The sequence below is a fragment of the Micropterus salmoides genome, unplaced genomic scaffold (genome assembly GCF_014851395.1).
Source record: "Micropterus salmoides isolate LMB-PRFRI ecotype aquatic unplaced genomic scaffold, ASM1485139v1 Ms_hic_scaffold_6, whole genome shotgun sequence".
NCBI classification, from domain to species: domain Eukaryota; kingdom Metazoa; phylum Chordata; class Actinopteri; order Centrarchiformes; family Centrarchidae; genus Micropterus; species Micropterus salmoides.
The window spans coordinates 16373158-16391483 of NW_024044348.1; the positions used below are offsets into that span (position 1 = coordinate 16373158).

The 18326-nt window shown below is 40.0% G+C and overlaps 1 protein-coding gene across 1 annotated transcript; it reads left to right on the forward strand.

The window, feature by feature from the left end:
* The first annotated feature begins 994 nt into the window (after positions 1–994).
* Positions 995–17862, forward strand: cmtm4 (CKLF-like MARVEL transmembrane domain containing 4). Its single transcript, XM_038701670.1, has 4 exons — positions 995–1820; positions 9022–9198; positions 14611–14709; positions 15185–17862. Exons 1-4 carry the CDS (start codon positions 1635–1637, stop codon positions 15347–15349), a joined length of 627 nt encoding a protein of 208 aa, XP_038557598.1. The 5' UTR covers positions 995–1634; the 3' UTR covers positions 15350–17862.
* Positions 17863–18326: the final 464 nt, after the last annotated feature.

Consider the following 18326-nt stretch of genomic DNA (forward strand, 5'->3'; position numbering starts at 1 on the left):
TCAACTGAATTTATTTAGTGTTTCTTTTTTTTAAACCCAGACATTCTTTAACTGCCTGTATCCTGTAATCTCCAAACATGTTTACTTCCTATATCCACCTCACGACGTTGAAGCCATACAAGTTTGCAACACTGCACATATTACAGCTACAGTAACATTTTGGAAGGGTGGATGTGCACATTTGTACTGTACATTTAAGCAGAGTCTTTAATCTTTGTAGAACCTGAACTGAAATTTCACTGGCATCATATCCAGATAAATGTGCCACTTCATTAAAGGATAATAGCTGCTTGGATGCAGATGCAACACCCAGGTATCGGATTCACTTTCCCAGCATCTCTTGCGCTCTGCAATCACCTAGGTATCCACCGCAGGAGGGCAGTAAGGTCCAGGGAAGCACAGTTTCTTTAATTTAAAGAAAATTAGGCCAGTCCCTGCATTGTAAAAGTTTACTTCACATGATTGGCATGACATCTGATAACAAATGCAGTATGTTTTGCTGTCTCACATGCATAAATCAATTTGGAGAAATATAGCTGTAAACCACCATACCAACATGATTAACGCCTTAGACTATTGCTTGGTATCTACAATGCACCGTTTTAAGATGAAAAGACTTGGCCTGCCCTTTAGCCTACTCTAAGCTATAGCAAAGCAGTTATATTTATTTTTTCGTATACTTTGACATAAGGATTTGTTGTTTTAAAGTGATAATGTGTTTTTACAGATAATACAGCAAAACTACTGAGACCATTATAAAGATATATCCCCCCCCCCGAAAGATACAGGACAGCATATAAAGTCCATAAACAGGACTATAGCAGCCACACGGTAATCCTCTGGAGAATAAAGAAATAATTTAAACCTGGCTAGGCCTGGTTGGATGTAACTTGTAGGCTGCAGCATCGGCATTACGACGAGGACAAAGAAGAGCCAGCAAATGTGCAGCACAGCCCGGTCTTGTCGGCGTGGTTCCGGGTGGATTCGTTTTGCAGGCTGTTTGGGTATACTTAAAAACGGGCGCAGAGCTTGCACAAGAATGTGCAGTTTTTAGAGGGGCGGAGACAAGCTTGCCTTGCATCCATAGCGTGAAGAGCGGCGGACAGGCTGCCTCACTGTAGGCTGCTGCAGAGAAAAGCCCAAGTTTACAATAGGAATAAGAAAGCTTGTCTCTCGGCTCTTCTGGTCCATTATGGGTGGATGTTTTTCGGTCGCAGAAACGAGTCACACAGCCCGGTAGGCATTTTTTTCGGTGCTGTTGAACTAACCAGGCTCGTCCATGGTAAGGTCACGGTGGGATTCGAGCAAGTGACCCGCTTAACATAGTTAGAAGTGCGGCTAATTTTGAGAGACGCAACAGTGTTAACCAGGAGGAAAACACCGCAGGGTTGCATTAAAGGGACGGCAGCCTGATTTCCCTGCGCGTTATGTTAAAAAGCGCCTTCTTCCGCGGCTGTTTCCCCGTGGGGTGGATAAGAAAAGTGGACTGTGGTTTGTTTTCTGCATCCACTTGAAGCCTGTATGGAACAAAGTGTGCTATATTGAAACATAGCCTGCGCCGTGCGGTGGATCCAGGCGTATAAACATATGTCGTAACATTTCTCGCCAAGAGTCCAGCGTCTCCCGAAATCATCATGAGGACCACCGAGGAGCCAGACGGCTTTGACGGCGAGGCCTCCAACACTTCCATGATCTCCGGGGCCAGCAGTCCATATCAGCCCACCACCGAGCCAGTCCATGCGAGGAACGTTTTGGGGGGGATAAGGTGCGACGTGGAGTACCTCAAGTCATACTTTGGAATTTTAAAGATGGTTGAAGTGGTAAGTTTGATCATTACCGTTACATTACTGCAGTGTTAAGAGATGTACAGCCGCATTAAAGTGAGTAGAACAAACTATGACTCACCAATAACATCCACTAAGCAGCCACTAACATATGGACTAAATAGTTGGCTATATTCTTATTAAAAGCTTTAACTTAACATTTTGAAACTATGATGTCTTCTGAGAATTAATACCCTGCGCATTACTTCCAGTCCTGAAGCTGAAAACCCCAAACCAGAATGTTAATTCAAATAGATGCGGTCAGATCCTGGTTTACCCTGCCCCTAATAGTGGTCAGTCAGGTTTCATACTAACAGCATGCCTACCCCATTGAATGTGAAGGTGGGGGTATGGTTGCTAAGGTTTAGAATTCTCAATTCAGCCATCTTTTGCAGACCTTTCCAAATATGTGACTATTTTGAAGGATACACACTGGCACCGACTACATGGTACATTATACTCCAATGGTAAATGTTGATATTATCCCCAACAGTGCCTTTATAGAGATGTTATTTTTTTGTGATAAGCTAGCATTTCTTACATGATAACTGTTGGTTTTCATGTTTGCAAAAAGGTAGAAAATGACCAAAAAATGAAATTTACAGTGTGTGACTGCTTTCTGCTGCAGCTGTTCTGAAAGATCCTAAATGTGTTTAGCAACTGTGGGTCTACTCAACAATGCACCTGGTGATACCTGTGTATTTAATTAGGATCCCAATTGCCCTTAGAAAAAATATTATAAAATTACTTTAATTTTTTCTTTGTCAGGATCTAGTGGTCCCTGGAAAAACACATTTTCACTTAAATCACACCTAAACCAGATGCCTGAACTGAGACACAGGCAACAACAAAGCAAAACGAGGGCTCCCACAGCTCTGACAATTAACCAGAGGAGGAAATATCTATCAGGCCAGAGCGATTTCTCTTCTTCTGGTGCCAAAAACTCAGACACAGGCCTGCCCACTCATACGCATGGAGTAGTGTGTCTGCAACAGAACAAACCATGGAGTTGAGGAAACTAGCAATTACCTGTAAAAATGTTTGTGCATAACACAAGATAACTAAAAGTCAAACTGTGGGACGACAATTATGCATAGCTCCAGCTTCTCTTTTTAAACTTTTGTTTAACTCTAGAAAAATTAGTGTTTGAAAAGTATTTCAACTTGTGGGTGGCTGAGTCTTGCAGAAGAGCACAGTCAGCCTAAGCTATTGCACACACCTGTGATGTTTACCTATGTATGTGTGGGAAGTTAGGATAGGAAGCCATCTGTCATCAGCGTGGGAGATGTTTGGAGTAGGCAGTAACGAAGAAGAAGAGTCATATTCGTAGTCTTCATCTGTTTCACAGCAAATGATAGAATGTTTTTATTGACTTGGCTGCTCCATGGCAGCACGAAAACAATTTCTTCAACATTCCTTTAGCTGCAGAGACCAAAGAAATGTAATCCAATAAAAATAATAATCTTTATATTCAATCATGCTGGTCCCTGGCTTCATGGTTCGAATGTGACTTTTAATACATGTGCAGGTGTACCTGCTTGGTGGCTGAGTCTTACAAAAGGAAGAGGTATTGTAATACCTGAATTTCAGTAGTGATAGAATACTTTTGATAGCTTGCATTAGGAAACAACGAAACCTTTTTAATTGAACAAAATAAGACAAAGTTTTTAAATATTAAGTGTTAGCTGTTCAAAAAAATCTAATAAAAATTAATTAACAAAACCGTATGATTTAATCAAGGTACAAACATGATTATAATCTGAAGGGACATGTAATCCAAGTTTTTGTCAGTGTTCATCACCTAGAGCATTTCGGTCACCACCAAAGAAGTATTTAGGTTCAATAATCAGCTTCACAAGTGAGTTTTGGTTTGCCACATTTGCCATGTGCAAAAAATTGAAAATAAAACCTGCACTCAATATTGCAAAGGCACAAATACAAATACTGCAAAAAAACAACCAGATTGTTACACAGAAAGATAGAAATGACATGCAAATATTGCAACGGGTAGAAAAGAAGTGCAAACTCATCTCTGAATGGAAATCCCTAAACATTTGTCAGATATATGCTGTAAAATATAGCATCTATGGTAAAGCTTTCTTAGTTACTTTTACTAATCTTCTGTTTACGCTTTATATTTATGTAAATGGTTCAGTGCACTGGTACTGGCTTTCCAGTTTGAGCTTGTCATTCCTGCTTCACTGGCAAGGACAGGACTATTGAAAGTCATCCAAGTTTACATTCAGTATCTTAGAGGAGGCTTACAAGGATTGTTTCCAAACATTAATAGCATCACTGGCTTGCATTTTACTGCTCTTTCCTCTTATAGTTTAACTCTGTGCCAGCTGAGGCTGTGTGATGCTCTACTAGAACAAATGACAAAGCAAAGTAACTAAAGTTGCGCTCATATGCCAAGGAGGTATTGTGCCTTTTATTTATATAACTGTGTTTACGGAAAGTTGTTCTGAGGCCGAAAGGGCAGTGTTCATATGTTAATAGATCATCTTTGTGCAGAAATCAGTTGCATGGAGTAATGATTAACATCAGTGCAGAATGGACTGGTAAGGAACAGTACTTGTACCACAGGCTTCTTTAAAGATCCACATACCTTTTTGGACACATGGAGTAATAAGGAGTTCTGCTGTATAAAATACTGGTTTTGTGATGTCAGTTTTGCCAATCATCACTCAAACGTTATTGGGCCCTTTGGCATTGTTCATACTTCCTTATGTCTTTGCCAAGGTAATGTTTATTATATTACATCCACACCCATGCCTTGTTTGCACTAAGGTAGTAGTTAAAAACCACTCTGACCTTTGCACTGACCCATGTTTACTGAAATATTCTGTTACCCTCTGTGCAGATCAGGATGCTAAGTGCTAATAGAACTGTGTAGTTGTTTCACACTGGAGCACTAAAATGCATTTGCACAGGCTTTTAGTGAGCCAGTCAACTTGTCATACCTTGGATGGATGGATACGCAGGCTGCTGCTGACCCTGTACTGATCGGAAACAACCCCCTGTGGGATGTAACCTGACCGAGGTGTGCATCCTGACATCAGGTTTGTCTCTTTGCTGTGATTGGGTCAACAAAGTCCAACCCTCTACCATGACTGGAATTTGATACTCACTGGGCCCGAGAGGACACAAATCATACTCTCTTTGTTTCCCAACAAGCCATATACCTTCATGATGAATTTCAGTTCACTCATGATGGTGTGTGGACCCATGTTTTTCTTTTAACTACTATTCTAATAAAGTAGTAGTATGGTAATTAAATATTATGGTACAATATTTTTTCCCGTCTGTGGATGTCGTGTAATGAAGTTACCAGATGCTCCCAAATGTCAGCGAGCACTTCCTGCTCAGAGAGAGACGCCATATGCTTCATTCTCTTCTGGTTGAAACATTACTTATTCTGAGCTTGCAGGGAGACATAAAGACAACAAGAACGTTGCGCATGCTGCGCATGCATGTGGGGACCGTCATTCAGGCTACACTTCTCATCACATGGATAAGCATGTTCAACATTTTTGGGTAATTATTTGTGTGTAATTATTTATGAGGTCCCATAGCATAGAGAGTGCAGCATATAATGTTGCATGGTCTCTGGAGCGAGGCCGCTTTTCTCCTCCATTCATTTTCTGTCCACAACAGATGGCGTATAAGAAGGAGATCTGAGTCCAAGAGGCCTTTAAAGGCAACTAATAATGTGCTTAATCCCAAAGATAAGAATGCGTGTGCATGCAGGAGGGAGAAGGGAGCTGATGTGCATGATCATGCACTTATGCAATCACAATGAGCAGGTTGCATAGGGGTGGAGGTTGATATAAAATCATTACTTAAAAGATTATCCTGTATGGCGCTTTGTCAACCCCTGTCTCCTCTCCTGTGGCTGCCTGACACCTGCTACACAGGGATGTGGGGAGAGCAATATGCTTTCTTCAAGAGACATGACATCATCCCTCAGCCCAAGCAGCACTCCACTCATGTTTGGGTGTAACCTTTTTGGTTGTGTTACAGTCACAGATGAACTGCTATCCGATGACACGCTCTAATGAGGCTTCAACAGCTGTGCAAAACGAAACCTTTGTCTTAATGTTGGTCGGCCCAGTGGATTCGCTTTCTCCTGTTTTCCTGCTGGACATGTGTTCATGCATTACTGTATGTGGACCTTGTGGAGTTATATACCTTTTTTGTGCATGTAATAGGTTTGCAAAGTGAAAAAGCCCAAAGTCCACCCCAAAGGGAGTTCCTATCTCCCACAGAAAACTGCTCTGTGAACTGCCTGAAAACAACTTGATTGTAGTCCAGCCGTTTCCCTTTCATGGAAGCTAAATGCGCCTCATATAACGCTCGCCAAGCGGCTAGCCTGACACGCCCTCAAAATCGACACGTCCTCTCCCTTCCAAACACTAGCTACCCTCCAGGCAGTCAATGGACATAAAGTTGTTACTGTGATGTAGAGACAGAGCTCAGTTAAAACTTTATGGATGAAAGATACATTTGTTACAGATTAATAACTCACCACTCACCAAACTCTCTCTCCAGTCTATGTTGCCAAGCTGGTCATGAACACACAGCTGAACCGAAGCTGTGTTTACTGACTTCTCACTGACCCGCCCTTCTCTGCTTCTGATTGGCTAGTAGTCCTTAACTAGGAACTGTGCATGTGCAACTCCCAACAAAGATCATATAGAGACAAGATGTATCACTACATACATAGCTAAAACGAAGCCTTCAACACAGGGTGAAAAGAGGAACTGCAGCAATGTGCAGTATGACAAAAAATATGGTGTTTTTTGAAAATTAAACCATCTAAACCTGTTCTGGTACAACCCCTAACCTGAAACCCGAAACTGAAAATGAGCATAATACCCCCTCTTTAAGTGTTTCCTGTGAGGTGATCACCCAAAGAGGAAAATTGCAATGTCACAAACAGGAGAGTTCTCCACTGACAGTGCCGGGCATCAAAGAACAACACTGGTCAGAATCCGTGCACTCTGCTCATTCAACTGGATAAACTAGGTTGGTGATTGAGCTACTGAGAGATAGGAGAGAGGAGGATGGCTCTTTTGCTAATGAGACAGTTTTTTTTCTCAAATGCATTTGTTCAGCAGTGTCGAGCAATGAGATACAGCTAGTGGTGGTAGATTGAAGTTGGATTCACATCGGATGAAAATCTGCATTGGGTTTCACAAACAATCCCATTGTTAGGATTTTAACTTTGAAGTCTTTTAACTTTGAAGCATTTTTACATGGACACTTTGGAGTCAGATTAGCTTCTTAATAAACGGGATTCTGAGTTTTAGATGCAGCCATTTCTGAGAATCTTAGTAGACTTTTATGCAAAAGAAAGGTAAATAAATATCTTATTTCCAGAAAAGGCTTTGTTGTACAGTTGGTGAAGTTTAGATACTTGCAAAAAAAGTCATTACAAAAATAACCCATTTCCCAAATAGCAATACATACCAAAAACAGACTTCGTGATTTATGAGCAGTCTGTATATACTAGGCACAGATTTAGCAAATCATTGTCTTTCTTACATCTTCATTAAACACACACATCTTTGTACTTCTACAGTTGTGAGGACCCTCATTGACATAATGTGTTCCCTGGACCCTTACCCTAACCCTAACCATAAAATGGTAACCCTAACTCTTACTAGGTTGCTTGATATCAAGTGATCCAAGCAACCTGGAGCAGTGAGACATTCAGTGTCTCGCTGATGGAGAAAAAGATGCTAATGAAGCAGCACCTCAGTCATCTCTTCGTGGAAGAATGAGTGACACCTACAACTTTTTAGAAACTTCACGTTATGTTTTACTGCACTCTTAGTTACTCTTTGTTCTGACTGAATTGGTGAGTTTAAGAGAAAGTGTAGCAAATATCTAATGTCTTTATTTTCCATTCTAATGTCTTTATATTCTCCCTGTCGTGAGAGAAAGCATGTGTCAACAAAATATTTCATCCTCTTTCATGCTCATCCTCTTAATCTTTGCTCTTCGGGCTGTGACTACAAACCATATGGTTTCCAAATCAACCATGACATTTTAACTTTAATTTACTTTGCATGAAATTCACTAACAAGTGAGATGTCATGGCAGGTACCTTTTTCATATGATGGAGAAAGGGGGGGGGGGGGGGGGGGCCCTCTAAAATCTATGTAAAATGTCATCTGCTCATGCAAAACTGGCCCTTACTTTTTGCATGAACATTTGTAAATCCAATGTAATCAAACACTATTGTGATTAGGGCTGAACAATTTATTGAAATAGAGATACACAGATAAGACACAAGGCATGCCTTAGGTGACAATCAATCTGCTCTTTCAGGCACAAATACACAATGAATACGATGCAAAGACTAAAAAGCCCAGTAAATATGGCCATAAGTGGTTGTGCCTTTTGGAAAAGCTCAAAATGTTGCAATTTTCTTGCAGTTTAACCTCCAATCATCCTTCAACTCAAACCCATCATTACACAATGTATTATAGTATATCAACATTTAATACAAAACATTCAAACTGTCCTGTTCTGGTAGACCAAGCAGATCTGGACTAAACTGGTTTGAAATCGGCTGCTCCAGGTCGATAATATGTTGCAGTGGTCTTCTCTTGGTTCTGTTATGTCTCTGGTGCTTGGACCGCTCTGAGCCAATTGGTAATTTGTGTGTGGTTTTGTCGGGGGCTAGATGGCAGAAGAACACCTAAATAGCAGAATTCTTCCCGTACTGTGGTTTGTTGATGGATGTTGGCTGGAGGGAGGCATCTTTAAAGACTGCCAGGAGCGGGACTCATGAGATGGACCCATGGCCTCTGGTCTATTCATAGGACAATCACTTCATCATCTGGAAAGCTTGGAATTTCAGCTCTAACAAACACTCACATAAAGTTACAGAAATGGCTTGACCTACAGTAATCTTCATGCTTATGAACAGTAGCCTATTACCAGTAAACATTTATTTTGTATTTATGTTACTGACACTGACACTAAAAATGAGATAATTTGTTGTATACTTGCTGGAACTTTAGGATGACTTTGACATTCATCTAGTCACACAAATCAAACGTGTGATGTAATTGTAAACGGTTTTATTGATATTGTTATTTAGAGGGTAAGATATTTAAAATACACACTATACTATATACTATACTGTTTTCTTCTCCTGTCTCTCTCTCTGGGACTCTCACTTTAGGTCCTATCCCTTATTGGATTCATCTGCATAGAGACTATCATGATGTGCTCACCCTGTGGAGGGGTCTACTTCTTTGAGTTTGTTAGCTGCAGTGCCTTCGTGGTGACAGGAGTCCTCCTCCTGATCTTCATCCTCAACCTGCACACCAAGGTGCCCCACGTCAACTGGAGCCTCACGGTAGGTACAGGGAGACATAATGTGTCATTACTGTCATGATGCGTCATATACTTGGCTCAGTTTAGAACAAAAGGTTCTTGACAAGGGATGTGACAAAAATTTGAGACAAAATGGCCGCCGGTTGGCACACAGTCACTCGGGAAATGTTCAAGTCTGACACACGAGACCAGCTAACACAGCTGATTGAAGGTTTAATTACTAGAGATTGCAAGGTTACAAAGTGTTAGCTTGAATCCTAGACTTGTGTCTGTATACTGCACCTAACACAACTGCAAGATGGACTACGGCTACACTGAATTTGCCAAAATGCCATACATTTTCAAGTATGCTGTGTGGAAGCATTTGGTTGCAGGCTTTATTTAATTTTTTGTCAAAGAGCTGAACTAACAGATTAGTTTCCTTGGCTCACAAGTAAATCTAGCAGCATGCTTCATTTTATAGCGGAATTTCCTTAAGTAACTGATAAATACTTTTTTACAAAATTTAGCAACACTAGCAGCAAAACAAAAATCATTTACCTTGACATTCCCATCGACCTCAGCACTACTGTGTGTTTAGCGCTAATAAAGCAAATGTTAGCATGCTTACATGCTGAACTATGATGTGAATGTTATACCTGCTAAACATCAGCATGTTAGGGTTTGGCATTGTGAGCATGTTCCCAAGCTGATGTTAGCATTTAATTCAAAGCAACACTTAGCCTATGAGTACAGCTTGTACTCACTGACTGTATAGTCTTGTATTTATTATCAGGGTAAAGCTCAGCAGAAGCTCATTACACAAGTGAAACTGTGAAACTTTAGTGAGTATGGAACTGGTTGGGAGGGCATACGGTTTCTGTGTTACCACCAGGATGTGCATTGTCAGCTGTAAGCAAATGAGTTGGTGGGTGTTCTCCATCAGATACTGGCTGTATTTGCCTACATACACACATTGGCGTGTTCTGAGCTGCAGCCAGGTATCCTTTACAGAGGTGAGTGGAAAAAAACATCTCAAAATGTATTCCCAGAGGCCACACAGCGTACATATCATAGTAAAGCAGTGGATGTTAAGCCAGATGTCCAAATCCAACCATAGCTATCAGATTGCTTTATGGTATCCTTAGTACAATATTCCACCTCAAACATGAAGAGAGGGTGTGCCTTTGGCTTCTACTTCTGGCGAAACCAAATGAAAGCTTTTTACAGTCTTGGAAAGGCTGTTCATATAATGTAAAATCCTCCTGTTCTATCTTTTTCTGAGATGTTCTGTTCCTTTTCACCCCCGTGGCTCATTGACTTTTGTCATGTCAGCACTGACTTGTTTATTTTTCCACTTCATAGTCTTAAAATATGTAATTAACATGTATTGTTTATGTGTGTGTGTTTGTGTGCACAGACGTGTGTTGGAGTAAGTTCAGTTGTGAGTTAGACCCACAGAGGAGGTTGTTCTTCAAAGACTGTTGTGGCCTGTGGTTTGGCTCATTGGCATTGCTGGAAACATACTGTTATGCGTAAAGATACTGAGACTTTCATATTTTAAAAAAAGGGGGAAAAAGAATATATATTTGGAGAACAACACATTCTGTGTTTATGCCACTAAAACCCTCTTTTGTTCACTTTTGGTTGGTAAACTCTAGGAAAGAAAGACATACAGTAGTTGTTGCTTTCCAGATTTCACAGTCTCTGCCCTGACTAGTAGCTAACAAGCCCATGATGCCAGGTTCCACTCCACACAGTTGTAAGCTGCACCCCACGCTGTTTATGTCTATCGAGTTAGAAGCTGCTCCAGTCACACTGAGCCCTTGGGAATTTCACCATGAGTAAGCCATTTCAGAGTGTTAACCAACTGTTAACCCTTCTGCTTCGGCTCTAATCCGTAGACTGGCGCTACTATTCCTTCTTTGTGGAGTGAGTTGTTTTATAATGCAGTTGAGACTCAGAAGGAGGGTTTTGATCATACAATTATGTGCTATGTGATCCCATCTTCTCTAATTCACCCTTTATGATGACTTTGGCAGTACAGAGAGGGAAACTCAGGCCCTGACACCCACTTCCTCTCCTTCAACACTGAAATGAATGCTGTCCTGGGACAGAGTCCTGGGACCTTGCTGTAAAGCCGCTTGGTGACTTTTAGTTACTATGTTTAACTTCAGGTTTTAGTTTGCGTGAATACGCTTGTTTTGCACAACCGGCTAGAGAGACAGATACAATCAAACCATACAGGCCATTGTTTTCCTAATTTGCACAGCCAAATAACTGCTGGCCATTCAGCGGGGGTTCTGGGACAGACATGGGGCAACCCTGAGGACCCACACACAAGGAAGAACATTCACAGGCTAAAGGGGAGGGTTATAGGGATATTAGTGTTGTCATTCTCCTTTTAAAAAGAGAGCAACTGTTTGACTACCCAGGCAGTGTGCCCAATATATTCTGGTTGTTTCATATAGGGAACAGACAGTATCTCATCACAATTAACATGTAAATGAATTGGGTACTTCAGAGGGAAGACAGTTGGTGGGTGCTGACTGGACCCATCACAGCCTTACACCCTAGGGGCATAACACAAAGCTGCTGTCTGTATCTGTTTATGTCACAAAAATATCTGTATTGTATCTAAATTGTTTTCTACTGCCATGAATACTTACACTATTTAGAAGTTTAGCTGCCAACAAAATATACAAAAAACACAATATTTATATTTTTATAGTATAGCAGTTCCAGTTCAAATGTTACTGACAAAAATTAGCTGGATTACTTTTTATACCGAAGAAAAAAGTCAAGTTTTTAATCAGATTTATGGATGTTTGTAATGGTGTTTGTGATGCCTGAGTTTTATGATTTCACTGAGTTATGATGGGAGGAAGGTGTGGCCAACAATTAGTATTGCAAAAATTCAGATGCTATTCAAAAAGCATTTTTGTTGTTCATTTTCAAATAATGTATTTGTTTATATCCCTACTACACACACATACCAGCATTAAAGCATCAGTTTAGCACCACAGTGTACTCTAATGGATAATAATGCAAGCAAAGGATTACGATTCTTGATGGGTTTCAACAGAATTTACCCCATGAACATGAAGTATGTTGTTTATATGTATAGTATGCATGCACATTTCTCTGATTGATCCCATGTTATTCTGCCAGTAATGATCTACATCTCTGCTGAATCCAAACACACGGCCGGGGTTTGTGGTTATTAATAGCTATAGTCATTAATCTATCATCAGTTCAGATCAGAGACCACTTTACTCATGTTGTATTTACTTTGCCTGAAAGTGGAATCCAATAAAAGCTTTCTTGGTTTTGACAGCTGAAGTTTGCCACCCAAGCAGACAAAAGACATGAAATACTTGCCTGCTATCTTTATTTGTCTTTCAAAGAGAATCAGATATAGATGTGAAAGGCGGTGAGATGCTATTCTCGCATGAAGCTTTCTGGCCCTGTGTGACTCGCCGTCACTGTCAAGAGACTAAATTTCATAATTAGTGTTCTGCTGCGTCCTCTAAGGTTGTTATAGATGCAGCCCAATTAGTATTTCTAGCTTCTATCATGAGAGCACAATCGAAACATAGAAGCACGTACAGCAAAAAGCATCTCCCTTTTGTGCACAAACCTGGTGTACAAACACAAAATAAAATAATTACAGATTTCTGATTAGTCATGATCCTTACTATCAAAATAGAGATCTTTTTTAAATTGTTATATTTTACTTTACTTGTATATTTACTTGTTTTGCAGGCACTCTCAAATAGTTTACACTGGGAAAGTCTTGGAGCAAACAATGTATATGCAGTTGGCCAAGGTTGACCGAGGATTAAACTGGATGCCATCCCAAATTATGTAACTGCTTGGGTTACATACAACAATACAACATTTTGAAATAAATTTATAGTTCTAGGATTAAGGATGAAAACCTCAGTTTTGTTCAATGCTGTGAATCGCAGCAGATAGAGAGAAGATTGTAAAACTATTTTACAAGCCAATAATAAACCAGAGAGCCAGTGGTTTGGTCCAGTCTGTGCTTGTGTTATTTAAGGTCTTGCGGAGTGCTGGCCTGGTGAAAACGTGGAATGGAGTGAAAGAGTGAAGCGCAGGGACCTAACTGACAGGATCTTGAGTGAATGTGGGATCTGAAAGCTGGAGAAAAGCTTTTCTGCACACGGGGACAGGACACCAGAATGTGAATGTGCAGTATTTCCTGTTTAACCAGTCGAGCAAGATAGATGGGGTGTGTGTGTGTATTGTAAACAGTGTTTGTAGTGTGTGTGTGGTGGGTGGGGTTATGATTTTGTTTGAAGGTTCCATACTTACTGATTAAACCGCAGGATCAGTTACAAATTGTCATAGTATTTATGCCCTGCTGAGTTGTTTGCTTCATCTATAGTGCGCATGTGTGTCTGTTTCAGTGTTTGTGACATCTCCATTGTGTGAGTGTTGTGTCATATGAGAGGCCGTGTCTGCCATGATCACTATCACGCATCTGATCACGAGGGTCATGCTCCAGTCATGCTGAGCTCTTCACTATTAACCCTTTTCTAACGGTCTGTACTGCGAATACCAGGAGTGTAAAACATCAAAGGGAAGTATCCCTTTCATTTTCCTTCTCATGTGTAAAAAGGTGGGGGATGGAGTGAGTGGAGAGGGTATATTTGTGCTTGTGTTTAATATGGGGTGCTAGGTTGCTTTTAAGTATGTGTTGTTGGCCTCTTTGTCCCCCTGCAGTTTTTTTTTTTTCATGATTACTTTATTACTTTAAACGATGTGCTTTGGCATAACAAACATGTCCTGCTGTGAGGCAAAATTTCTTTGGTGTGTTAAAAATGATTAAAATCTAAAATGCATGAGGCAGCTGTTGTAGCATTGTCGCTTTGAGTGCCTCAGGTGCATTAAATTAAAGTGTTATGTTAAGCCCACTGTATGAATAGATATTTTCTCTATATTTTAATTGAATTTATGGATTTATAAATGATAAATACTACTTGTGGGGCTGAAAATGTGTCCATCGCACTAAGTACTGAAAACTGTAAATAGTTCCTGGTTTAAATCAGAATTTTGTTATAATTTAGGCTGTGCTTCTACAATAAGTTTTTTTTGTTAAATTACAAAAAGACTTGTTGAAAAACATGTTTATATTCCTCAAAGCAAGGTGTCTAAAAAAATATTGTTTTGGTATTGGGGCTGTAGTATTGAGCAATTTCAAATGATGCCCTAACTGCATGTGTTTATGCAGAAACAGAATTGACACACTCATTCATGTACAGCCATTGTTTAATTTGACAACATGATAAATGACAAATTCCAATTTGTTTAAATACTCTGCATTAGCTGCTCCCCTCATGAAATACTTGGTACTAAGTCCTGAAAAAAATAGTACTGATGCACATCTAGAATCTAATGTAATCTTGTATGTTTTTGTGTCTTCCTGTAGGACCTGGTTAACACTGCTGCCAGCACCTTCTTCTTCTTCTTGTCGTCTCTTGTGCTGGCCTGCATCAACCACAACACTGGAGCTGAAATAGCAGCAGTGGTGTGTACTCAGAACCATCCTCCTTTGCCAAGATATACATATACAAAACATATCAGACATCTTTACAAACCTTCTCTTATCAGTTAGCATGTTTCCTATGAAGACACATCACAAAGGATTCATACTTGTGTATAAATATAATGATGCAACTGAAGACCTCAGCAAAAGTACTTAAAGAAGCCAACAGACTTTTATCTCATATGTCTGGGTGAGCACGGGTGATCACCGGGTCACATACTATCTGATGAGCTCATTTCTCATTTCTCTTTATATATCTACTTATGCAAGCAAACATGTAAGCTTTTAAGCCTGTTATCACTCCGTACAGATTTCCATGTGTTTCTGGTGTAACTACATCAAAATAAATTTGTCAGTGCAAATACGATTTTGGGCACATTTCAGGAACCGTGCAGCCTTTGGTTCCCATTCAGATTCATACATTGTTTTCCTACTTCCTGTTTCCACTTGTGTGCAGGTCTTTGGCTTCCTGGTGACAGGTGTGTATGGAATAAACACCTTCCTGGCAGTACGGAGGTGGCGCCTTGGCAATGGGTGTCCGGGGGCGGCTCTGACCAGTGAGTACATGCGAGCACGAACGGCATCTCGCGGAGAAATGGAGGCAAGACCTGAGCTTGCATGAGTGCTGGCAGACAATCAGAAAGACTATGGGAAAGCCACACTACCGGCAGCTGACTGAGATGGACTCTGCCTTTAGAACAGTATTTCATTCAAGTCTTCAGTGTATGGGCCATCTCAAGCTAACCACATGCTTTTGACTTCTCATCACAACACCAAGGTGAAGAGCTCGAGTCAGAATTTAAGGTATTCTCCGTGAAAAACATTTCATCCACATATCTTTCTAAATCATTGTGAAGGATGACTTCCACAAAGAGCCCAAAAAAAGGGTGACTTCACTCCAACTGTGCACCTTCTTCTGTTCTGGCGTAGGTGTTGACTTTTTAGAAATTTTAGTGTTTCACTGTGAATGAAGTCGAGTAAAAGAAGGTCAGCTTTTGTACAGTCTGCTTGTTTCACGCTGCTTTCTGTGAAGTCTGTGGTAATAAATGGGATTGTGGATCCAGAAAGGCATTGTACCAGCAACATACAGTAACCTGCAGTACAGCAGAAGCACCATGACTTTACTGTTCTTTCTTAAATACTGACACCAGCCTTTGGCTTCTACCTGCGAGCAAGGCTGACATTAGATATTATAGTGTAAAGATTACACATGTTGACATAAGATTTTGTTTCTCCTTTGTCTTGACTAACTCTACAAATGCCTTTGTGACCTTTAGCCCATATTAAGATCTTTCCTGCCTGAAATTACACAGTAACAGGGTCTTTCTTAACTGCAATACAGACAGTACAATAAAAGTTGAACATTCTGAAATCAGTAAAAGTACTTCTTTGCAACACAAATGCATCCAATGGGTTTGACACAATTATGAGACCAAAAAGAAAATTATTTAATACTTCATTCCATCTACTTTATGCCAGGTTGTGTATAAACTATCCAAAAAATATTCACACTAGAATTCCAAAATTTGTAATTTTGAGGTCTGTGTGAGGTCAACACTGTGAACCAGGAGTAGGTTATATAAGGCGATGTTTGGAAGATAATTGGTATCTTGTTAGTTTTGCACATATCCAAGGCCTCAGGTAATACAAATGCTGACGGCACATCAGTGAGATTCATTTTGAAACAAACAAACCAGTAGGTGACCTGGTCAAGATCAATGTCCTTAGCTTATACACTGTATCTCAGGTATTCACATACTCCTTTAAATCTTTGATTCTTGCAACAGCAACAAAAAAAACATATTTCACATGAAATCACAGGGTGCCTGACCTGAATGCTGTATTTCTTTATGCCTTCCTAATTATTACACGTAGGACTATCATAGAGAATGGAATTAACTAACACAATTGATTAAAAAATGAAGAGTCACATGAAGGTCGGGACAGTGGGATGGAAATATGGTACATTATTGTCACAGCTTGCACTCTGTTTTAGGTTGAATCAAAATGTATATGTATCTACAGAATATTATTACACTTTATGTATAATGAAATCTCTATCATTCCACATTGCAGCTGTTTTAAAGCTCATATATACATATGGAGTGCAAAACAGACTTGGCATACCTTTAATGTTTTTCTGTTCGGCCAGTGTACCTGTACAAACAGGTAAAAATGACATCATATTTGCTTTTTAGGATGAAGGAAGAAATGTCAACTTGTGTCTTGTATTGTTCTAATGCATTGAATCTACACTACAGTTACACATGTGTATGTTTTTGGTGTTGTTTGAGAGCTCTTTGTGTATATTAGGCTTGGGTGGGTGTGTGCAGGCTCTAAATCGACTCTATGGCTCCATCTCCTGGTCGTCATCTACAATGTACTCATTGTGACGTCAGTGGGCGGACTGTACAGCCAGAAAATTACAGTAGTGTGTGTACAAGTGGAGGACCAGAATTGTATGTGACTGTTGTTTAAAATTAAAAACTGTATGACTTCTTAAATAGCCTAAAAGGTTTCCACAGTACACAAGAGGCTTCATTAATCAGACTTTTCTCATGGTTTTAGTAACTTGTATTATGTACAACTGCTATTTCTCCTGGTTTTGTGACCGAAGTAGTTTTATGAATAGACAATCATATTTGTTATTTGGTCAGTTACATTGATGGATTTGTTTCTGATTGATGAAAAATGTTCACATAAACATTTGTACAGCGAACATTGCGACATTTTATTATGTTATTTGATTATATAAAATGACCATGACCAATGTATTTTTCACGAACTATCAAGCTGCAGCTCTCTGTATAGCCCACAACTTTATGCTACAACATGTTATGAACTGTTTGTATTTCTGGGGAAGAGAAGAAATGCTTTCCACTAGTTTCCAGATTGTGCTTTAAACAGCGGACATGATTAGCCTGACTGTTTGGATGAGGTTAGGGGTGAGATGTTTTTCTGTTTTCTTTTAATTCTGCGTGCTTTGTTAATGATTACAACGAGGTCCGTCTTGTTACAGCATGGAGCCGTACTTAGCTGTATGCTGTATTTATGTATTTAAAACAATCATAAGAGGCTTCACGTTGGTTTATAGTGACAATTTAAATAAAGTGATTTGGACATTATTGAAAAAAACTCAGGTTTTTATTCAAACTTTTTTTTACACAAAAAGCCAAAATAGTAAAAAAAAAAACAATACTAAAATGTTATATTTCACCTACAATATTTCAGCAATAGGCCTAATGCTGAATGTCATTATTTAACATTATTTTTAAACTGTATGCACGGCAAAGGAGTATGAGTGTCTTTTGTTGCTGTCTGGTGAAAATCATGCATCTCCAGATGTGGGGAGGGTGTTTCTGTGAAGCTTTCACATAAAATGAAGGATTAAATGTTTCTTTCGGTCACAGGGGGGCTGGAGCCTATCCTAGCTGACATTGGGCGAAAGGCGGGGTACACCCTGGACAGGTCGCCAGTCCATCGCAGGGCCACACAGACAGACTCACGCTCACATTCACACCTAAGGACAATTTGGAGACACCAATTAACCTAGCCTGCATGTCTTTGGATGGTGGGAGGAAGCTGGAGCACCCGGAGAG

Coding starts and splice junctions, on each gene's coding strand:
- cmtm4 (XM_038701670.1), top strand. CDS start 1,635: ATGAGGACCACCGAGGAGCCAGACGGCTTTGACGGCGAGGCCTCCAAC. Junction 1,821..9,021: donor TTTTAAAGATGGTTGAAGTG/GTAAGTTTGATC, acceptor CTCTCACTTTAG/GTCCTATCCCTTATTGGATT. Junction 9,199..14,610: donor ACGTCAACTGGAGCCTCACG/GTAGGTACAGGG, acceptor GTCTTCCTGTAG/GACCTGGTTAACACTGCTGC.